This window comes from Grammomys surdaster, unplaced genomic scaffold, assembly GCF_004785775.1.
Source record: "Grammomys surdaster isolate TR1022 unplaced genomic scaffold, NIH_TR_1.0 125156, whole genome shotgun sequence".
NCBI classification, from domain to species: domain Eukaryota; kingdom Metazoa; phylum Chordata; class Mammalia; order Rodentia; family Muridae; genus Grammomys; species Grammomys surdaster.
Window position 1 is genome coordinate 742,740 of NW_021620050.1, and position 23,875 is coordinate 766,614.

A 23,875-nucleotide genomic window follows, 5' to 3' on the forward strand; every position below is an offset into this window, starting at 1 on the left:
TGATCTGTCAAAATGAATAGTCTAATGGTATGACCACTTACTTCCTCAATAAACCAAGACTGATGGGAGCCAGAACTAAGTATTTGCCTGCACCGTGCTTCCCACCCACAGTGCTCTGTATTTTATAGGGTTAGAAACAAAGTAGTAACCAGCACTCTGGGGTAACAAAACCCCTCACTTCCTCTTCTCAGTCCCTTGCAGGAAGGTATTTAAAGTCGTCTGTAACCCCAGGCTCTGGAAGTTCGGAAAGTTTGAAAGCCCAGGAAAAGAAAAACATAAATAGCACTTCTTTACTTTTCCTTAGGAAGAAGGGGCTGGCAGAGGAGGGAGGATTTAATGTGGCCAGGAATTCCTTAGGTACCCACCATCTTAGCTCATTGTGATCTTCAGGTGGAGTTTGATATAGTTCATCTGATGCTCTTTAAGACTGAGTATTCTTAGAAAGTATACTGCCTTCCAGAATGTTGTGGTTATGTTTTATGATTACTTTCCTCCTCCATTTTTAATAATTTTGGTTTATTGAGACAATTAAAAAAAAAGTATGAAAACTTCCCATGATTCCTCACCCTGACTTTTGGAGGGTTGCTATTTTTGTTACATTTTGCCTTTTTACTCCTGCTCTGTGTCTGGGTACATTCCTTTTTTTTTTTTAACTTCCAATTAAGTCATTTACTGTAGATACAACCACATGTATTTCTTAAGGACAAGGACATCTCTTATCAACTGCAGTACAAACTTGGAAATTTGGTGACCAGAAATGCTGTTCTCTAATGTATGACCCATATCAAAGAATAAAAGTTTGTCAGGTTTTCCAACAAGACAAATAGGCCTGTTGTAGGAAAGGTAATTGGACTATAACTTTGACCCTTTGATGCCTTCATTAATCTCCTGATTAAGCATAGAATAAAGCAAATATTTGGTTGTAGCTATGTTCTTTATTATGTCCCCCCTTGTCTTTAAGTTCTGAGTTACTTGCTTTACCGGTGAATGGCTGGGGAAGGTTGAGGACAGGAGGGAAGGAGCATGGCGGGTTGGAGGTAAAGTGGCATTCCCAGCAAGTTGCAGGTCTGTCATCAGGAAGTCACCTGATCATTTGTGCCCCAACTGTGGTTTCCAACTTTTGGGAAAAGGAGGCCTAGTTTGAACATGAAAATCAAATGGCTTATTGACTGCATTTACTCAGTGTGCTTGTCTTCCCTGCTGCCTTAGCCCGTGCTTAAAGGGTTACCCACGCAACAAAAGCCAGACTTAAATGAGACCCCTACAACCCAACCATCTGTGTCTGATTCCCACCTGGCAGAACTCCAGGAAAAACTCCAGCAAACGGAGGCCACCAACAAGGTACGTCAGAACTGGCTCTAGTCCAGCTCCATCCTGAGTCTGTTATAGTCTGGGAGATGGATGCTGGGGCATCCCCAGTTCTCTACAGAATGGCTCACTTAGAAGTATAGTTCTACACTTTTATCTTTATTTCCTTTCTTGTATGTGTGAGTTGCATGTATCCAGGTAGATATGCGTGTGTGTGTGTGTGTGTGTGTGTGTGTGTGTGTGTGTGTACTAGAGATCAGTCTCGGGTATTGTTCCTTAGGAGGTATCTACCTTGGGGTATTTTTGGAGACCAACTTTCACTAGGACCCAGGGCTTAAGTTAGGCTAGCCAGAGATCTATCTATCTGTTGCCACATTCCCAGAGCTAGGATTATAAACAAACAGCTCCAAACCTGGCTTTTTATGTGGCTGCTAGGGATTAAAATCATGTCCTCATAGCATTCCCAGCCCTTCTCTTTGTCTTATCAGGATTTTAGCTTGTTCCATACATACCACATTTTCTGATGCCTTATGGGAATGAGATCAGATCTTCCATGTAACCTTTAACTCTACAGTAAGGCTCTGACACAGGAAGCTTGTGCTTTAAATTTTAGTGTAATTTCTTACAGCTCATAGATTTTAATGTCTGCTTTTAAGGCAATTGTCCCAAAGGGGCTCTTGAATATCTGATCTAGTGTGCTCTTATAATAGTCCATCCTGTACTAGATAGCAGGTACTCCTTGGTCATATGGGAGGGTCAAGAAAATACTATGGCTGTTGACATAAAGAATGTGTGCAGGACATGAGAACTGAGATGTTTGAGCGTTGAGGGAAGCAGTGCATATTTACTGCCTCTCTTCATAGTCTTATTGTTACTATGCACAGGAAAGAAGTAAGGGGATACGCCCTAAGCCGTTCTTTAAACCCACGATGCACAGGACAGTGTGATGGCCCTCGAGGTTAAAAGTCATGGGGCTAATGAATTTTCTCTGCCTAATCCAGATTCTTCAAGAGAAACTAAATGACATGAGCTGTGAGCTAAAATCTGCACAGGAGTCATCTCAGAAGCAAGATACGACAATCCAGAGCCTCAAGGAAACACTAAAAAGCAGGGAAAGTGAGGTAAGATGACACGTGGTCCCAGACCTGTGGGGAAACTAGTGACATAGGTAAGTGCTCTCTGTTTTGTAGATGTCACATTGTCAGACCAACAAATCTTACTATGGAAAACTGTCCACCAAGTAGGTGTTTTGGAAAGCTTCTGTTACTAACGTCTGCACAGGGGAGAGAAGTAATTTACAAGTGGTTGGCTAATCTTAACACGATATCCTCTCATTTCCAGACTGAGGAGCTGTACCAGGTGATTGAAGGTCAAAATGACACAATGGCAAAGCTTCGAGAAATGCTGCACCAGAGCCAGCTTGGACAGCTCCATGTACGTGAGGACCACAGGCAGGAATGGGGCCGCCCTGGCTGCCCAGGTCTCCCCGGGGCTACCTGCTTTCCTCTCTGTGATTGTGATTATGATCCTGCTCTTTTCAGAGCTCAGAGGGCATCGCCCCTGCTCAGCAACAAGTAGCCCTGCTTGATCTGCAGAGTGCTCTATTCTGCAGCCAGCTTGAAATACAGAAGCTCCAGAGGCTGGTACGCCAGAAGGAACGCCAGCTGGCTGATGGCAAGCGATGCATGCAGTTTGTGGAGGCTGCAGCCCAGGAGAGAGAGCAACAGAAGGAAGCTGCTTGGAAACATAACCAGGTAAATCATTAACCGTTCTGTTGCCCTCAGGGCCGACTTTGCCCCACAGAGAACTGTGAGCAGGACAGTTTGTGCGGGGCCTGAACCCTTGCATCAGTGGCCTTGTCTAGTGTGGTCAGTATTTGTTGCCCCCGGGTCATGCACCAGATGAGCAGACCGTGTCCTAAAAGTACAAAGGTGGATATCACAGACCCTGCGACTTAACCAACATACTTTAGCAGGAGAGGCAGTCACACGACAGAATGTTAACAGGGTAAATACTCCCAAGACTCTGGTTTATGTTCCCATAGCTATGTCCAGGAGGGTCTGAGGAAAGAAGTCAGAGGGCTTAAAGCCTCATGAAGGAGGAGATCGCTGAGGTTATTCTGAAAGGATAAAGTCAGCTGTGGCTAATGAGGTAGCTCAGCAAGTGAAAAAGGCCTGACTCACAAGTGTTTCCGCCCCAGAACTATGCCGGAGGGAGAGAACCACTTCCTGAAAGTTGTCCTTTGACCTCCACACGTGCATGCCTGCACTCATAGAAGTAGGACACACACAAATAAATGAATATATACATAAATTAATTAAATTAAATTGAAAAAGTCGTTGGGTAAAGTAGAGAAGGGTATTTACGTGCATAATTAGTCATGTAATGTAAATATATGTAGGCATTAGACAATCCTTAAATAGTCCTCTATCTTGTTAGTGTGGAGCACATGCTATTTTTGTTTGTTTTCTGCATTTTAAAGATTCTTTTTTGTGTGCTAGCTTCTATCTTAGTAGTTCAGAAATTAATTATGGGCCCTGGATTTTCTTTAGAAATAGTAAAATTTCAGATATTTTAGTAAGTGGTAGTGCAGATTCAGAAGCTGAGTTCATTAGGGAAAGATCAGGGTTACAGCTCAGAGCTTACCCAGTAGATGACAGAGCTGTTCTTACAAGACAAAAACCTCGCACTGCCCTGGTGTCTCTGAACTGGGATACCGAATTTACTTTCACCTCCATACTTTTTATAAGCTTTCATATCCTGTTTGATTTGTATTCTCTATACTTTTGCTATATCAATTTAAATGATGGCATTCTCTGCTACGTCATATTTTATTGTATGCCTTTGAAGTTTTTTTGTCTGTTTTGTTTGGAGATGAGGTAGAGCTGTTTTGCCCAGGCTAGCCCTGAGTTTGAGATCCTTCTGCCTGAGACTCTCCAGCAGCTGGGATTATGGGCAGGTGCCATCATGTAAAAACATGATCTGTTTATTTCAGGAATTACGAAAGGCTTTACAACATCTCCAAGGCGAACTGCACAGTAAGAGCCAACAGCTTCACATTCTGGAGGCGGAAAAATATAATGAGATTCGAACCCAGGGACAAAACATTCAACACCTAAGTCACAGTCTGAGTCACAAAGAACAGCTAATTCAGGTAAGTCCTCAGATGAAAGCAGCCTTCCGAGCTCTCAGATGCCTGCTCATACCACCTCAAGGCCTGCCTGTGCCCACGTATGACTGCTGGAGTTAAAACAGACACAATGAGTAGAAAATACTGTCCACGAGCAGCACGCTATCCAGCATGTAACTGTCAACGTCCTTGTTACGAGCAGTATGCTATCCAGCACGTAACTACGTGTGAATGTAAACAGCACAGGCAGAGTTAGCAAATGCAACACTTCTGAGCCGGACACCCTGCTTCATGAAGACATGGCAGGAGAGATCTCTTACAGAAACCTTCGCAGAACTCAGTGATAGAATGAAAATTTAGGGGGAAATAGGGGACTAAGAAGCATGATCAGCTCTGTCACCTCCTCTAAGCTTTGGGGACACTGAATCTCCTAAGTTTCAGAGTAAGTAATTTTTACATACCATTGTATATGATTCCCACTCCCTCACAGAGGTACCCATGCCACACCTTCATTCGGGAAATATCTTTTTGCTGTTGGTAGTTTTGTTTTGTTCTGAGACAACGTCTGACTATGTGGCCCTGGCTGACCTGGAGCTATGTAGACCAGGCTGGCCTCCAAATTACAGAGTTCCCCCTGCCTCTGTGTCCTCAGCGCTGGGATAACTAAGACGGTGTGGCCCGTGTCTGCCTGAGCCGGCTGGCTCACCTGCTAATCCATTTGTTGCAGAATTATTAACAATTTACATCTCTGTTAGCTATGACACTTTTGTGAATGTGTACTCAACAACAAATTCCTCAGGAAAATGAAGAAATTCAGTTAAGAGATAGAGGAATAAAGGAAAGTACTTCTGTCTCATTAGGAACTTCAGGAGCTCCTACAGTATCGGGATAACACAGACAAAACTCTAGACACGAATGAGGTGTTTCTTGAGAAATTGCGGCAACGAATACAAGACCGAGCTGTTGCTCTAGAGGTACGTGGCCAGTCCCCTACTCCACTGCTGTTCTTTCTAGCTGTCTAAATGACTGCTTTGGGGTTCCAGCTTCCAGTTCTCACATTTGGGATCTAACTGAATAAAGGTGATAGTTTGGTGAACCCTCCTGTATTCAGGAGCCTTGCTTTCCTTGCAGCACGTTATAGATGAAAAGTTCTCTGCTCTAGAAGAAAAGGACAAGGAGCTGCGGCAGCTTCGCCTTGCGGTGAGAGACCGAGACCATGACTTAGAGAGACTGCGTTGTGTCCTGTCCGCCAATGAAGCGACCATGCAAGTAAGAGCCAAACCCAGCCCACTCTCCCCACTCCGAACGAAGCCTTCTAGGCCTGAGGCAGCAGCCCCTCCGTCATTCTCTGTAACCCAGAGTATTTGCTTTGAAAGGAAAACAAAATTAAAAACCAGAGAAAAGTAGCATTCACCCATCCTGCCACTGCTGGTCGGAGACTTCCGGCCCTTCTCTTCCTTTTCATTACGGACTCATGGGGAGTAGTGGATGGTGGTTGCGGCTTGCGTGGTTCTGACTTCTCATTCTTGACTATTAATGTGGATATGCACATACACTTTCCCATGAGCACTGTTGGGGTCAAGTATATATACACACACTTTATGTTGTGCTCTCCCCATTGATATTATGTAGATACCTGTATACCACTTAACTGCTCCGTTTCTTAATGTATACTTGTAGCTTTTCTGCATACTTACTTTAGACCCTATGTAGCTACCATCTGTGTGTTCTTAAAGGGGTCATTCACTTTTTTTGTTAGAGAAACTACTCCCACAATCCTATTCTATCATGCATTCTATATTTACCTCTCCTCAAACCAGATTGTTTTTGAAAAGTACTGGTATGACAGACATATGACAGTCTGTGTTTTCTCCGCTTCCAAAAAGGATCAGACAGGTCTCAGGTTTTGTGTTCCCTCTCTCTCTGTGTCTCTTTCTCTCTTTCTCTCTCTTGTTTTTTGGGGAGTTTTTGTTTATGTTTTGTTTTGAGTTTTCAAGACAGAGTTTCTATGTCTTCTCTTTCCTGGCTGTCCTGGACCTTGTTTTACAGACCAGCCTAGCCTTGAACTCACAGAGATTCATCTGCCTCTGCCTCCTGGGGGCTGGGATTAGGGTTTAAAAGCTTGTGCCACCACGCCCGGAGGGACTTGTTTCTTATCCTGAGGAGTGTGGGGTTTCCCTTTGGCTTAACATTTGCTGTATCTGTCTTGTAGAGTACAGAGAGTCTCCTGAGGGCCAGAGGCCTGGAAGTGGAGCAGTTAACTGCCACCTGCCAAAACCTCCAGTGGCTGAAAGAAGAACTGGAAACCAAATTTGGCCATTGGCAGAAGGAACAGGAGAACATCATTCAGCAGTTGCAGACATCTTTGCACGACAGGAACAAAGAAGTAGAGGCAAGGCTCCACTAACTGGAAGGCACTGGCTTAGGGAGCATAGGCTCAACCCCAGTCAGGACCCCTCAGACCTGCAGAGCCAGCAACCCAAGTCTTTAATTATATTCTTTGCCTGGGGGAGTAGCTACCTTTCTCTGGGAACTCTTTTTACAACTATAAATTTAACATGTCATTTATCATTGTCAGAGAAGCTATATGGGAGGGAATTAATTAGATCTTAAGATGCATCTGTATCGTAACTTACTTGTATTATAAGAGTTACAATGTACTTCCTAGGTGGGGCACTGGTTTAAGAGCCTAATGGAAATTAACTTAGTGATCCTCACAAGTTCATGGGGCACACTCTGTTTTCAAAGCAAGGACTTAGATGTGTGAGGTTAACTACCTTGTCAGAGCAGCATCACAGAGACATAGCCACTTCGGTACAGCCTATAGGGCTCCACAGTTTAAGCACCATATATTGTATCTCTGTGTAGACTAGGAGCTGTAGCGGCATTACTCTTTTATGAGTACAGTTTCCTTGATCCTCTTCTGTTTTTCCTAGACAGGGTCTTCTTGCTTTATAGCCAGGTTGGCTTTAGGTTTGCAGCCTCCTGCTTGAAGCTCACAGGAGCCTGGGCTTGCAGGAGGCATGTGCTCCCTCACCCACATTATCATTCCCTTTAGCCCATGGGTTTTTTTACTCCCTCTTTAAAGTTATACTGCAGAGGACGTAAGTGAGCCAAGTGCCCACTTGTTCCATTTGACATTAACTGGTGTGGCTCCGTGTGACATTAACTGGTGTGTGCCGAGCATAAGGAAAACTACTTACTTCAGAAATGATTGCATAAGCAATCTGGGGTGGGGTGGGGTCTCTGTATTGTTAGTATTCAGCCATTGAGTATGTATTTCCAGTCTTCCAAGTCCTGGGCCTGTTCTAGGTTTGGGAAAACAACAAAGATAAGACATTATACTGTTCCCAAGAACCTTATAATGTTTTTATGGTGGGTGCTTCAACATGAAGTACAGAAAATTCTGTCCTCCAGAAATTCATGCCGTCCCTTTCACATTAGGATCTCAGTGCAACTTTGCTCTGTAAACTTGGACCCGGTCAGAGTGAAGTAGCTGAGGAACTGTGCCAGCGCCTGCAGCGAAAGGAAAGGATGCTGCAGGACCTTCTGAGTGACCGGCACAAACAGGCCATGGAGCATGAGATGGAGATCCAGGGGCTGCTCCAGTCGATGGGCACCAGGGAGCAGGAAAGACAGGTAGGCGTTAGTGCAGAGCCAGATGAGGATCCTGTGGTGCCTTTGTGGCTGGCAGACAGGAATGATGCTTGTGGCTGCAGACAGGAAGTGTCGGAAGCATTTGACTTGGACTCACTCATTTTATAGTCAACTCAGTTTCTTGCCTTCAATCCATGAACTACAGTTCCACATCAGTAAGATGAACTAGTTTTTGAACATTATGTCTGGAAAGTGACCTAGACAGTACATGGATTCATTATTTTGGTTTTCTCTGATTGTTTTGAGAGAAAGGGGAATGGAATACTGAAGTATTATTATCTAAGATACAGGAAAAGTTATACTCAGCATGCTCACATATATTCTCGCTCTCTCTCTCTCCTCTCTCTCTCTCTCTCTCTCTCTCTCTCGCTCTCTCTCTCTCTCCCCCTCTCCTTTTCCTTCTCCCCCTCTCTCCATCTCTTTCTCTGAAACAGTTTTACTGTTGTAGTCCAGGCTGGACTGAACTCACTACATAGTCCAAATTCAAATTAGCAATCCTCCTGCCTCAGCCTGTAGAATGTTGGGATTGCAGGTGTCTATCACCACATCCAGTCCATAATTTAGAATGTTTTACTTTTATTTATCTATCTGTTGGGGAGCATGTATCCTGGTACAGATTTAAAGAATAAGTCTGGGCCATTGGTTCTGTCCCTTTACCGTTTGGAAACCAAGTGTTGTGCTGAGGTCATCATCTTGGCAGCTAGCAGCCCTTACCTACTAAGGCATCTCACAGGCCCACATTTTCTTTTAATTCTTATCAAATCTGAGTTATTTTAGGTGGAAACAATTGTATTTTGAAGGCTATTATGAGAGAAGGTAATATCAGGATGATAAAGGCTATATCAATCTTAAAATAACAGTGCACACTATTTTAAAGTCAATTCTTTTTAAAGATAAGGTTTCCCACTGTAGCCCAGCCTGGTCTGGAGCTTACGATATAGCTGAAGCCACCCTCACTCATGGCAGTTCTCCTGCCTCAGCCTCCCAAGTGCTGAGATTACAGGCATGATCTACCACACCCAGTTTTGAAGGTCAGTTCCTAGTTTTTCCTGATTCCTGCATATCTTTTTCTCCTGTGGCTAGCTGACCTTGCTGGCACCAAGGACATCATAGACAGCCTTTGCACCTCAGCCGCTGCTCCAGTGGTGTTCATGCGGGTCTGCCTTTCTGATTGCTCATGCAAAAGATTGACCTGGAAAGTCTTTTAAAAGGGAGATTAAGTGACAGGAGGGGCTTGAGAACCTGCAGTTCTAATGTGGTTCACAGAGCACACTTGGAGCGGGGACAAAGCACTGTCCTAGGGTTGCACTGGCCACACACCTTGTTTGTGCTGTTATGTTCTCAGGGAGATTTTTAATAGGGAACATTGGCAGTATGTTGATACCTCTCAAGGGATTCTGCCCATACCTTAACATTTTACATACAGAAAATGCAAGGCCTTTTTTTTTTTTTAAATTCTCATTTAGAGATTATGACAGGGGCTCAGCTTTTCATCTAAACAGTTGGTTTCCTCCCAGAGAGAAATTGGTTCTATAATTTAGCCAATGTAGTTTCAATTCATTATCTCAGTCCCTATTGAGATAATCCCAATGGCTATTGTGTGTGTGCCTGGGTGTATGTACAAGCTACGTGTGGGCACATGTGCCATGGTGCATGTGTGGAAGTCACAGAACAACTCTGTGGAGTAGTTTCTCTCTCTTGTCACCTTTCTATGAGTTCCAGAAATCAGAATCAGATCACCAGGCTTGTAGGCAAACACCGGCTCCTGCTGAGCCATCTTGCCAGCTGTAAATGCACTTCTGTACTTTAACAGTCACAAACAAGTTCCAGGTCTTTCCTTATGTCATCATCGTCTTAGGACACTGGGATTAGAAATAAACTAGTTTGATGATTTTGTTCTTTCTATCGGTAGGTAGTTTTATACATTGATATAGTGAATTTTAGTCATCCTCATCCTGTATTCTCTCTTCTTCTCCACCTCCCATTCCCACCAGCACCGTTTTCTGAGCGAGCCCCCCTCCTACTTTCAAGTCTTTGTTGTGTGCAGATACTGAGTTTAATTGTGGGAGATTGATTACTGAAGCAAGAGCAACTTACCAGTAACTACACCAAAGAAATGAAAGACATGGTACCTCATCTCCCAGTAAGCATTAACCATGAACAGGCTCTCAGGGCCCTCCCCAGTCTGTGATAAAGTGTTGACAGGCCCAATCTTTTTTTTTTTTTCTTTTGCTTATTCTTTTGGGGAGATTTTTTTCTACTCTTGTTCTAAAATACTAATCTCTTTCTTTGAGCATGTAATAATATCTTTTTATTATATTCACCCTTCACTTTTCCCCCTAATTCTTCCCAGATGTATCCCCATCTCCTTCCAACTTTTGTTTGCTTTTAGTAGCCCACTGATTCTAATTCCTAATGCCCGTCTCTTTATGGGCACAAGGCCATCCATGTGAACCTCCCAGGGGCCATATCCTTAAAGACATCTTACCCTCCCTCCCCAGCAGCCATCAACAATCAGTGGCTTCTCAGCTGGGGCTGGGCTCAAAAGCCCCCCTCTTCCCTCTGTGCTTGATCTCATGTGGGTCTTGTACAGACAGAGAGGGCTGTTGTAAATTCTTGAGAGCAGTACACCTGTCATGTCCGAGCTGAACAATCCAGAGATACTCACTGCACCTTGACCAGGTGTGAGTTTCCTCATTGACCACTACATGCGGCGTTAAGAAGCTTCTCTTGTGCGGACTGGCATAGCACTCATCTGTGCATATAAATATGAATATTTAGAAGGCAGTGTGACCGTATGACCACTTAGGCTCTGGTGACTTTTGAGGTTCAGATTGGCTTGGTCTGATAAGGATGTTTACTGTGTAATTCATCAAGTATGTCCTGACTGCTGGTCCTGGTGAGTCGCGCTTTGGGTACTTGGGATTTAGCACTAAGCTGCTCCTGAAGTCTACATCCTCACTGAGGAGGAGAAAGTCATGAAGGCCATAAGGGGTACACTAGGAAACAGGACGCATTGGGGACAACTAAGCAGAGCAGAAGGATTTGGAGTGTGAAAGTTCGTTCTCCCCCTAAGCATAATTGAAGTATAATTGGCAAGTAAAAATTGTTGGTAACACGTGTGTACACATTGTGAATGGTCTGTCTTATCAGCTCACAGTCTGTGGCCAGTCACTGTTTCATGTGCAACAGCTTCAGGTAAACGACTCAGTGTTCCTCAGTGCTCCCCACCGCAGCCACTGTGATCACCCACACTTACTCAACACTGAGTGTCGGTACCGTTTGCCCTGTGGTTGCAGTTTAGATAGAACAGGCCAGGGCGATAGATAGCATGATGCTTGGCAAGGAGCACAACCATACAGATGTTGGGTGAAAGGCAGCTGAGGCTGGAGAAGCAACTAGAGTAAAGGAAGCCATTTGTCAAGCCAATTCTGCACAAACTCTCAACAGGAACATTGCTGGTCTCTACCTTAGAGAGCCTTTTCCCGATGCCTTACCTGGACGAGACATGCTGTTCACTCTGCACACTGGTCTACCGTGACAGACTGTGCAGAGGGGGAAGTTGTTTTTGAGTGTCTCATGGGATTTTTTTTCTTTAAATAAGTGGTTGGCTTATAAGAAATAATATTTAGTGGATGCTGGAGAGATTATTCAGTGGTTAAGATCACTTGCTACTCTTGCAGAGGACCTGGGTTCTGTTCCCAGAACCTTCAGGTGGTTCACCATCATCCATGACCACACAGATATACATGCAGGCAAACCACTCCTATGCATCAAATAAAAGTAGAGAAATCTTTAAAGAAATTTGAAATTGTATTTATTTTACTATAATACTGTTGGTAACATTCATTGTGGTTTCTTCTTACCAGGCTGCTGCAGAAAAAATGGTACAAGCCTTCATGGAAAGAAACTCAGAATTGCAGGCCCTGCGCCAGTATTTAGGAGGCAAAGAATTAATGGCATCATCTCAGGGGTTCATCTCTAACCAGCCAGCTGGAGTGACTTCCATCGGCCCCCACCATGGAGAGCAAATTGATCAAGTAAGAACTCTAGACTCTGTTGATAGCCATGGCGACTGCATGTCCTTGCTACATCTGAGGCAGGCATTTGGGCATTTTTACCTGCAAACTATGTGAGACTATTCCAAGCCTGCCACCGTGATCAGAGTCCCTGTATCTTTCTGACCCCACATGTGACCCTTCCAATTTTCAGGGTTCTCTGCAGATGCCCTCTCGAGATGATAGCACTTCACTGACTGCCAGAGAGGAGGCAAGCATACCCCGGTCCACATTAGGTAAGTGCCAGGTTTGCTTTAAGAAGATTCCCTTTGCTTTTCTGTCCTCCCTTGTTGTCTAGTAGATTTGGCCAGGACACATCATGATAGTTTAGAAAACCAACTTGGATTCTCCTGAAATCTGGAGACACGTACATCACTTCCAAGAAAAACTGCCCAAACCTTATATGGATTTTTTTAGTTCTTTTCACACTCATTGTTAAAGCAACTTACATACTAAAAATTATGTGTTAATTTCCAGAATTAAATATATAAAAGATATACTCAGGAGACACATATACATGCTTCTTTCTCATTTCTGTTTACCACTGAGGATAATAAGTTTTGTTTTTGGGCTATCCTTATTCTTGTGTATGTTTTTTAAAAAATAAGCAGATGATTTGGAAGGATGGGTGTGTCATTTCCCCCTTCCCCTAGTAAATGCAGTCTTTTTCATCTAGATTTACTGTCCTTGAAATCTGAGTCAGTTCACCAGCTTCATCTTCATTCTTTCTCAGCTTCGTAGTGGGTGCCAGGTGAACACATGATGGTCTTTTCCACTTGCTCTTTTTAGCATGTGGGTTGACTGTGGGTTTTGCATTACAAATACTGCTACAGACCAAAGCGGCTACATACATTTGTCTTTAGTGCTGAGATGTGTTCTAGAGTAAGCTGCCCAGAAATGGGGCACCAGAGATCACTGCATGTCTCAGTGATTAAATCTAGTGCTGCGCGTTCATTTCAGGAGACTCGGACACAGTTGCAGGGCTGGAGAAAGAACTGAGCAATGCCAAGGAGGAGCTGGAGCTCATGGCCAAAAAAGAAAGAGAAAGCCAGGTAAGCCTCCTCAGCGAGGCCAGCTCACCGATTCCTAGGTTTTCTCTCAAATGGTTTATACTGTAAACATTGCAGTTCCCCACATATAATGCCTGACTCCAAATTCAGGGTGTTCCTTTCTTCTCTTTGGAGAGAAACAGAAATTGTTGTATGTCCCCTTATTCCCTCAACAACATGCTCTCACTGCCCTCAGAAGTGCCATATCTTTTTGTCTGTCCCTCCTATCAGGAAGCAAATAAAATAATTGTAAAGCATTTGTGCCAAACAGACAGGTTGTGATTCCTGCCGAGAAGGATGACGTCAGACCCGTGAGTTTTGCACATAGTAAACAAGGGGTGTGTGAGCACAAGCAATACTGTGTACTGGGTGTTCTTCATGTACTGTACTGATCAAGGGCCCGAGCTCACAACTCCATGTGAAATAGGTGCTGTCATCCCTAGCTTATGGGTAAAAAGATAGAAATGCTAAGCATTTTAAATATGATGTAGTGGCTCAACATATTGCCCAAATTGAAGTTTAAACGCAAGCCTTAATATCCCAGATACTTCCTAAGGAGTCATTTCCTAGAACAGATGTCCCCGCCCCCTTCTGTTTGCTATCTGCCTGTCAGTGGCATTGTCAGCCACGTTCTTAGAAGAACCCTCAGTCTTCCTGGTGCAAGCAGCTGCATATCCAGCTGTGGTGTTCATTAGAAGACAGTTTAGCCCTGCACAGATGGACAGACTGAACTGAAGACTCACGTGTGGGAGTCCAGTTAGATCAGTGAGTGTCCTGCATCCCTAGGGTGACTTTAGAAAGCTCGGCTTCTCAGATTTTGTCATGACTTAATCTCTACCGTAACACCGATGTCTGGGTGCCTCTTGCATTCGTTGCCATGTTTTTCTTCACAGATTTATATTACATAACTCAGTTTTGGAGGCATGAGGATGTAGTACTTTAGAATTACCGCTTTAAGAATCCCCTAGATGCCCGTCCTGCTCTGGTTCTGCTGTGACTCTGTGACACTGTATGAGGCACTGTGGTCCCCACACACCGTTCCTCTTTTCCTTGTGCATTCTCAATCTAGAGTAATGTTTCTTTTTGCTTCTGACTTATATTGAGGGTCATAAAAAAGCAGGAACTGTGAATATGTATTTTGAATAAATACTTTCTATTGCTCAACTTTATGTATCCTTAGTCAACCACTGAGCCCAGAACCATTACATGTCCCCTCTGACACTGGCACTTGACAGCCATGTGGGCTTTCCACTGTCTGTAAGCATTCCCTTACTGTCCTGTGATAGCAATGGAGCCATCATTCACCGACTTTCTGCCACATGCCAAGAATTTTAAAGATGTTTTCTGTAGCCCTCTGTGGCCCTGGAAACACTCTCACTTACAGATGAGGAAACGAAACTTCAATGCAAAACCTGTAGGCAGCTTGCACTAGGGCTTAAAGCCATGTCAGTCTATCTGTAGACCTCAGGTGTGCTACTGAATACTTTCTTTCTTCTGTTGATCATTTCCTTTTTCTTTTTAATTTAAATATTTTACCTTCTTTATATGGGTACTTTTTTCTGCATGTGTGTCTGTGTACCACATGTGTGCCTGGAGCCTGCAGAAGTCACAAGAGGGCATCAGGTCCCCCGGGACTGGAGGAACAGAGGGCTGTAAGCTGCCATGAGGGTGCTGGGAACCAAACCTTGGTCATCCCGGAGAGCAGCTAGTGTTCTTAACCAGTGTGCCTTCACTCCAGCCCTGTTGTATTCTTTAACAATGCACATATTGAAATATGTAATCACTCACAGTAATCTCTGAAGGGGGCCCGGTAGTTGTCATACATGTCTCCATTCCTGAGTTCTGAAAAATAAAATCAGTAGCAGACACTTCATCAACTTTACCATTGATATAAAGTGTTAGAAGCAGAACTTGCCGCCGGCACCATGTATCTCTGAATTACTGGAACTGACCTATCCAGTCACAGGCAGCTTGCCCTGAGGGAAGCAGAAGGGAATCTGTGTAATTAATTCCTCTAGGATGATAGCAGACACTAACAAATAAATAGCTTAAGTGTGGTAATTATAGATTATAAAATAATTTAATTTAAATATAAGGTAACATTGTAGTAAGTGACAAGGAAAAAGTAACATACATGAGGATCACCTTAGATGGGCTTTTTGAGCAGGCTAGCACCTCAGAGACCACAGCCCTGGGAAAGATACTGCAGGCTGACAGAGTAGTAGGAGCAGAGGCTCCTCCTCAGCACAGAGCCGGGTGCGCTGCAGTCAAATGGCAGGTACTGAAGGAGGAATGGACTAGAGGAGTTCAGATCAATAGGTGTGTTGAGGGAACTACATGCAAGGAATGCAGGAATCCCTGGGATGTAGGAAGTGCACAGTGAATGTTAACAGGGGCGGTTGTTACCATGGAGTTCAATGGGCTCTGTTATCAGGTTTGTCATTTGGGGGAAGGGATACAACACTGAGAGCTTGGTGTCTACAGTGTAACTGTGGTGAGGTTTCTTTGTCTACAGTGTAACTGTGGTGAGGTTTCTTTGTCTACAGTGTAACTGTGGTGAGATTTCTTTGTCTACAGTGTAACTGTGGTGAGGTTTCTTTGTCTACAGTGTAACTGTGGTAAGGTTTCTTTGTCTGCAGTGTAACTGTGGTGAAGTTTCTTTGTACTGGCTGCATGCTCTGCACCAGGAAGCCTATGGTTTGGTGATCCCTGATGATGTCAGCAGCTGCTTAATACCTTAGTAATTCATTAAAGGGCATAAAATGCAGGCTTTCTAAATCTGCCATGTTTTCTTGTGTTAGCAGAGGCATTTATATGTTTACATAATGTAAACTCCATTTCTCTTGCTTCTGCTAGTTGTAACCAGTTTTTAAATATCCCAGTGAAGCCATTAACTAAAGTTGTTACTTACAGTAATAGAAGACATTATTGAAAGGTCTCTTACAGTTTCTTTTAGAGCAACCTTTGTCCCACACTCATGCTTTGTTGATTTGACCCACAGCACTATTTTTCGGTTTTCTCTTGTAGTACTGGCTGACTGTAATACGACATGAGAAAGCATTTGCCTCTCATGCTGGTTTTTCCTCTCTCCACAGATAGAACTGTCTGCCCTGCAGTCCATGATGGCTGTGCAAGAGGAGGAGCTGCAGGTGCAGGCCGCTGACCTGGAGTCCCTGACCAGGAACATACAGATAAAAGAAGACCTCATAAAGGTCTTTCAAAGATTTTTACAAACCACTAGAATAGTTTGTAGCTCAGCTGTCTACAGGGCAGCTTCAGATGGGAATGCATTGAATCCTTTGGCCTTGAAGTAGAGCAGCAAGATCTGTCCCTTACTTCTCTGCTGAGTAATGTTACTACAATTTTTACATTTGCTTATGTTTCTTCTAGGACCTGCAAATGCAACTGGTTGACCCTGAAGATATACCAGCCATGGAGCGCCTGACCCAAGAAGTCTTACTTCTTCGGGAAAAAGTTGCTTCAGTGGAATCCCAGGGTCAGGAAGTATCAGGGAACAAGAGACAGCAGGTAAGTTATTGGAGCACAGGTCCCTCTGTAGCTTCTCCATGTCTAACCTTCTCAGTGACAGGTTCTTCCGAAAGTCTACCTCAGCTGCGTCTGTCAGACTCTGTCTATTGAGTTATTGAGTCACCCCATGCCAGTCTGGCACTAATAGCTCTCTGCTTGTTACATGTTCCCACAGCTAGTCTTTGGCATGGCTTATGGCTCACAGTGACACCTGCCTCTAAGTTCTCACTATTTCCCTCTTGCTCATCAGTGCCTTCTTCACCCCTGCAGCTTAGCTCCTTCCCAGGGTTTCTGCATCCTCACCCCCCCCCCTCTCTTTCCCTCTCCCTCCCTCTGTCTCTCTCTCTGTCTGTCTCTGTCTCCTCCCCCATTCATGTTTGAAATTGACTAATTTCACGATATAAAACGATAATGGGTCTAATGTTGATTTGAAACTACAGACAGCTGAAGTAATAGCAATGACAGTTGCTCACAGCGTGAGCTAACGTCCCGTGTTTTGTCTCTCGGGACTCACTGTGGCTTCAGGTCTCGTTTTACCGTTCCACATTGCTGCCTCTCTTCCTCCCTTAGCTGCTGCTGATGTTGGAAGGACTAGTGGATGCACGGAGCCGGCTCAACGAGGCCCTGCAAGCTGAGAGGCAGCTCTACAGCAGCCTGGTCAAGTTCCATGCCCAGCCGGAGAAGTAAGAGAGCGCCGCCCGGCTCACTTACTCTCAGCTTTCAGTCTTTCTCCTCCTGTTTTTTATTAAGTACAGATGTTTAAAGTGCTAAAGAGAGAAAGAAAGGACGCTACCCACTTTGTGATTTGTTGTATGGATTGGCCTGAGCCTCAGCGTCTGCATCTTAAATTAGAAATAGGTTTTCCCACTAGCACTGCAAAGATTACCCAAGAAGATAGGTCAGGGGTCTGGGAGTGCCTTGAATACAGACAGGACGCTCTGTGGGCACCTTCCCATTTCTGTCCCGTGTCCTGCTAATGCCTGCTCTGCTGCAGCAGTACGGCTGTCAGCACACTAGCACTCCTTAATGACAGTGAAGGAGACGTGTGTTGTGGGTGATTCCACCCAGAGTCACTGTAAGTACCCTGATGACCATGTTTTCTTACACTTCTTGGTTTGGGCATATGTGTGCTTTATCTTGATGCCTCGTTTCAGAGCATCTCAGGTTTTTTTCTTGCCTTCCTTCCTTCCTGGCCTTTTCTGTTCTTTCAATGTTTTTTTTAAATTATTATTCAGTTTTCCCTAGTTTCTCCTTGGGCTTTAAGGAGTGTTTTATTTCCACCTCAGGAAAGTGAAAGTCAGGGAAGATGTCAGCCTGAAGTGCTGCTCCTCCTGGAACTAGTCTCAGCAGCGTCAGTGTGGTGCAGGCGACAGAACAGCCCTCCCCAGTCTCAGCTCATTCTTGATTCAGTTGACATTTAATTTTTCTTAAGTTTTTAGTTTTCCAGTCTGAAGCTCTCAGTCACATAATGAAATTCCTCTTCTGTTGCTATATTTCTGTGTGCAAGTGGCCCAAAGTCTAGCTGAAGGGAAAAGCTTTGTAGAAAGGTGCAGGACTTGCTTAGCCCCCAGCAGTGAACACAGATGCCACACTGGGGCTACATTCATCCACTTACCATGCCCTGGAGACTAGTTACCTGTCATCCACTTACCGTGCCCTGGAGACTAGTTACCTTAGGAAGTCTCATAGCCCGAGTGACAAAGGTGGCTCTTCGGAAATGAATGGATTCATTATAGTTGATGGCTAACCTGTTTTCCTTCCATGTGGCATGTTTAATCAGCTCTGAGAGAGACCGAACTCTGCAGGTGGAACTGGAAGGGGCCCAGATGTTACGCAGTCGGCTAGAAGAAGTTCTTGGAAAAAGCCTGGAGCGCTTGAACAGGCTGGAGACGCTGGCCGCCATTGGAGGTGGGGAACTGGAAAGTGTACGAGCTCGTCACAAGCATGCCTTCTGAGCACTGGCGGGTCACACTGCAATCCGAGATGGAGACCCTGTTTATACTAACCAGAGAAAGTTGTGTCTGACTTGACAGAACTAAGTGTGACTTACTAATGGTAATGCTAGGACTGCTGTCAGTAGCGGCAGAAGGAAGCAGCTATAGTCTTCCTCACTCCCTGCACAGACTTGGTCTTAGTTAAACAGAGGTCATGCAGCATCCTGACATCTTAAGTCATTCCACTTTAATTTCCCATTCACACTGCTCTTCTCCCTGGCCTGGCCTCAGTCCTTTACCCCTTCCGTAGGCCAATAAAGTTTATTCCCCATCTTACCACTCATTCCACATGTTCCATGTCATGTCACCAGATGCATGTGTGTGTATTATTTTTGCCATTCAATCAAATCCTTCTCTTTGAAAGCAATTTTTAATCAAATAAAGGTATCAAGTATGAGTTTTAGGTTTAGAGAGAGAGGTTGAGAGTCTGTGAGAGTGACTTGGGGGGTTATAACCTTACTAAGGAAAATCAGATCTGGAGGGAGGATGTGGGCCGAGCTCAGGAGCAGAGACCATAAGCGTTCCTAGTAAAGTTTGCCCTCAAAGACCACTTCAGAGGCACAGATGAAATCAGATCAGTGGACAGCACGTTCTAGTTCATAAAAGCCTATACAACTCATGTTCTTCACTGGCCTAGGGTTCTTCAAGCCACAAGTGTGGCTTTTAGTCAGAACATGACTTTAAAAAACAGTTTCCCAAATCAGAATTCTCTAGAGAAAAAGATCATCTTCTATGTGATATTTCCCATCCTCCATTATTTTCTTATTTTGGTTTTGGTTTTTGGTATTTTATGTTTGTTTGAGACAGGATCTCACTGGATGACCTGAAATGCACTGTGTAGACCAGGCTGGCTTTGAACTCAGAGATGAGCCTGCTTCTACTTTCTGGGTGCTGGGATTGGAGGCATGACTGCCACCCATGCCTGCCACCCATGCCTGTCAGCATCCCCTTAAGAGCAATATTTTCGAGTACCCCAAGATGAGATAAAGTATACTTCCTGGATGGTCATTAGGAGGTGAGCCAGGTGGCATCCTTTCTTGGCCTCTGCTTTGGTGGGAGCATTTCTTCATAATGAAGTAAGGAGTCTATGTGAGACGCTGCCATGTTCAGGTCAGTCAGAAGCAGGCCGCAGAGGTCCATGCGTGGGTTTTACTCACCATCTCTACTTTCTTGGGACAGCATAGCAGATAAAGAAAGGGCACTGAAGAGTTCAGTTCTAACATCTTAAGTGTCAAGAATATGAAAAGCAACAGGTTACTTGCAAGGGGCTGTGGATTCTGCACTAGAACCTTGACTACTGCTGAAGGATATGAGGTAACATAATTCAGGCTTTCCAACACCCTAAGAAAGACTGAGTCCCCTTCCTAAGCCAGCCTGAGCTTTCCCTCTCCCTCCCCTCTTTTTTTGACATGGCGCATTACATCCCTGTGTTGACATGGCATGTGTTACATTCCAAATTCTATTCAAGATTCTGTAACCTCAGCTGTGTCTTTAACAGATGAGCATTAGTCAGTCTGAAGTGGACAGGAAGAAAATATTCTACCAGAGAAGCACCTTGAAATCTGCTAATGAAGTAGTTCACAAAGATTGATAGCCATGGCCTTCCTTATAGTGGATATGCTATTAGTTTTAACAGCCCTTAGGGGGAGAAGGAATTATTTAATATTAAAGATAGAGGAAGTATGAGCAGAACCATCTAATAGTCTTAGTCCCCCATTCTAAGATACTTCAAGGCCTGCCTGAACAAAGCTTTAACAAGGAAGAGGATTATAGAGCTGAGCTATAGACATGTCAGTCAATTAAAGACCAGCCTGTAAGGTCGTTACAAGGCAATTAGGAAATGTGTTTACTCAACTTTACCAATAGACAACAAAGTTCTGCAAAGCTGCTATTAAGTTTCAACTGTAGGTAACTCTAGGCTTCTAAGGGTTCACAGGGATTATAATAATGAAGGTTAATAAGTAGTGCATCTGCCAACCTCTAACAAGAGTAGGCCGATAGACAAGGAAATTAAGTGCTTGTTATCCATAAATGTGACTATAAAATCCGGTACTGACATTCTGGTCCTGATGCTAGAATGGGGTGAAGACCTTGCTGCCTGGAGGGAACATGCTGGGCCCACAAGCTTGTGCAATAATTTGACACCTGGCTAACGAATACAATTTGGATAAATTGTACTGTGAGCCACAGGTGGATGGTACTGATTCTACACGTCATTCCTATCATATCATTGGACTTAGCATGATATAATCTTCATTTCTCTGTAGGAGTGTGGACTGTTAGCTGAGTTTGTCTGCCTTTGTTTGAATTTTTAAAAAATTACAATAAAATAAACTTAGTTTTAAAGCATTAAGTTCTTATAGAAGTTTGTGCTCCAATAAGAAATTTCTCGAAAGAAAAAGAATGACGTAGATTTTTTCTCTTAGCCTTTGTTTAATTAGAACCATAGAATTTTAATTAAGAAAAGTCCATTATTGATAAATTTCATTTCTCTCATATTTCCTTATAAATAGTGGGGAATATCTGCCATGGTTGTGAAGGGTCAGGTAGATGAGTCTAGTTTTTTGGGTTGAAAATGGCTTATATGATTCATTAAGGAATAAAATGTAAGTCCTTTTGACATGCTTTCTCTAAACTCTCTCCTTTTGTTGCTGTGTATCTGATTTTGGGGGAATCAAACCCAGAGCTTTGTGTATGTCAGGCAAGTGCTGTACCACTGAGCTGCAGGTATAAATCCAATCGTTGGTGGGCTTCTAGTGTTCAATGTCATTCTGACACCCCATTTTTAGCAACTTAGCCAAGTTATAACCTCTGGAAAGGAACAGGCCTCTTTAATACGCCCTCCTCCCCTTTGGCATGATGCACGCTTGCTTTTCATTCCCCCACTTCTGCCTCATCTGCCTCCGTACCGCATCCCTTTGTCCAGGTAGAGACAGCAGCAAACTTTTAGTGCTGCTGATCATAGGGAAAGTGCATCCTCCTCGTCTATAGTTTAAACCATTTTCAGCTATGTGATCTACAGAAGGAGACCTCCTAAGGATAAAGGAGATCAAAACCCACGTAGGATCCCACCTTCTTCAGAAAGTCTTCTTAGAAGGGTTTTAGTAGATCGGACTTACAGTTTATATGTGCATGGCTTCTGAGGAGGAGACGCATAAAGTCTGACCACTGTGTTTGTGCGCCTAGTTCAGTATGTAGGTAGAGCTGGGGTCAGAGCATGAAAATAGTTCAAGAAAATTGACTCAGCTCTCTCCCTTCTAATCTGCACACTAGATCTGGAGTCAGAAAGAGAAGCATCAGGTCACACTGCAGTGACACCTGCTTCCTTCTCAGAAGCAGCATTTGATTGGCTGTCTGACGCACCTGACTATTAAGCTAAGTTTGTTTTTTCAAGCTGTCACTTCAAAACTCTGATCCCTTTGCTCAGACATTTCTTTGAATGCTACAGTTCTCAAAACTAGACCTACCTACTCAGAAAACTACTGTGAGAAATTTCTACTTTCATGATCTTTTTATAACAGTCACAAAATCTTCACATTCGGAACTCCCCCAAACCCTCAGCTGTATTTAGTAGGTTCATGGGCAGTGGCCTGCAGGAAGAGGGGACAAACTTCCTTTGACACTAGGAAAGCCATGTTGTAACTCAGGTGCTGTCACAGACCAAATGGAGTCAGCGTGCCTGTTTAGAGTTACAAGTGTGCATTTCCTCGTGTCTCTTTGATTGAAGCTCAGCAAACTTCTCCTTGGTAGTCTAGACCCATTTATACTCTAGAGAAAAGAACGCATCTGGAAACATCCATCTATGGCAATCCAGTAATAGAAACCAAAGAAGCATGTGTAGGTTGAACATGGCAATGTTTTCTCTAGGGTAGGAGTTTCAGATCTCACTACATTTTGGTTTATGGACTGAAGTCACTCTATTGCCATTTGCAACAATGGTTTAATTAAAGCATTTCATTGTAGTTAGAAAATGAACATATGACCTGTATGCCCCTGAGCACTGACAGAAGGTAAGTCCCCTCAGTTTTTTTCTATATAATCACACAAGCCAGGATGAGTTTTCCAAATAAAATTTAGCATTGGAATTACCAGCAGCAGAGAGTGAGAAATGGAAGGAAAATCAAAAACTACATAACCAAGGTCTTAACAGGTTTCAGGTACAAATAATTCAACTTACAAAGTGATACACTTGTTTTTTCCTTTCTCATTGTTTAAAATCAAGTTCCAGAAGTTAAAGTCTTTATTATACTGCCTTCCTTATGCTAAAGTTGGAAAAATAAAATAGAATGTCCAACAGATTCGCAAAATGTTTACTCTAAGGTAGTCTGAGAAGTAGGAGAGTTAGACACATGAGCCCTGTTCCCTAAGCCTTGACAGAGACAGGTAGATTTGCTGTTAGTGGCTAAGAGTATACCTGCTTTGTACATCTGAGATTTACTGCTCAACTAAGAGCTTTAGGAGCACGTACACACACAGGTGTGCTCTCTAGGTCATGCATTTCAATGTTTGAGGTATTATTTAACAATAAAAAGCAATGTTACTTGCTTTTATCACATGAGATTCTGGGTGCTATTGAGGAAACATGATTAACAACTTCAGATGAAGGATGTGTCACATCATCAGGAAACTTGGCACTCAGTTAGTTCCAAGTCTTTCCTCTCCAGGTTAAGCTTACTCACTGAAACCCAATTCTTCATGTAACTGTGCTGGTAAGCTGTAAATAGCTGGGCTGTGGAGCCTATGCTTTTTATATGTGTGTTAGGTTATCAGCTAATTTAGTTGAGACACACCAAAACGTGTTACTGATCCAATAAAGGTATCAAAGGCCAACAGAAGCTATTTGGTTTCATTCTTAAAGATTTGTGAGAAAAGATAGGGAAAGCTCTTATCTTTTTTTCTTTTCCTTTATAGGAGACAGTCTATTGATCATTGTACTAAAATTCCAAGTCAGAACCAGACCCCATACATGCGTGTTTGTTTAAAGAAGAGGAAACTTGAATTTTCTCCTCTCAAGAAATCAAGACAAACAATCAAACAAACAAACAAACAAAAAAACCCAGCATTGCACTTTTCTGTAACAGTGCAGTGGGTTTGTTAAACCTTAAAAATCTGTTTTCTCTCTCCTTGCTGAGGAGAAGTAGTAAATGCAGG

General features: G+C 43.5%; 1 protein-coding gene across 13 annotated transcripts in view; it reads left to right on the top strand.

Annotated features, from left to right (window-relative positions):
- Positions 1 to 23,875, top strand: part of LOC114637052 (myomegalin) — a 166,011-nt gene that overhangs the window by 96,602 nt on the left and 45,534 nt on the right. For all 13 annotated transcript variants that reach the window (XM_028785188.1, XM_028785192.1, XM_028785189.1 and 10 more), the window contains 16 exons: positions 1,210 to 1,341; positions 2,310 to 2,429; positions 2,650 to 2,742; positions 2,850 to 3,062; positions 4,304 to 4,462; positions 5,299 to 5,412; positions 5,570 to 5,707; positions 6,651 to 6,830; positions 7,883 to 8,077; positions 11,965 to 12,135; positions 12,308 to 12,389; positions 13,114 to 13,205; positions 16,298 to 16,414; positions 16,593 to 16,730; positions 17,301 to 17,413; positions 18,511 to 18,638. In XM_028785188.1, coding sequence (XP_028641021.1) covers positions 1,210 to 1,341; positions 2,310 to 2,429; positions 2,650 to 2,742; positions 2,850 to 3,062; positions 4,304 to 4,462; positions 5,299 to 5,412; positions 5,570 to 5,707; positions 6,651 to 6,830; positions 7,883 to 8,077; positions 11,965 to 12,135; positions 12,308 to 12,389; positions 13,114 to 13,205; positions 16,298 to 16,414; positions 16,593 to 16,730; positions 17,301 to 17,413; positions 18,511 to 18,638 — 2,185 coding nt within the window. The remainder of the gene's footprint in view (positions 1 to 1,209; positions 1,342 to 2,309; positions 2,430 to 2,649; positions 2,743 to 2,849; positions 3,063 to 4,303; positions 4,463 to 5,298; positions 5,413 to 5,569; positions 5,708 to 6,650; positions 6,831 to 7,882; positions 8,078 to 11,964; positions 12,136 to 12,307; positions 12,390 to 13,113; positions 13,206 to 16,297; positions 16,415 to 16,592; positions 16,731 to 17,300; positions 17,414 to 18,510; positions 18,639 to 23,875) is intronic.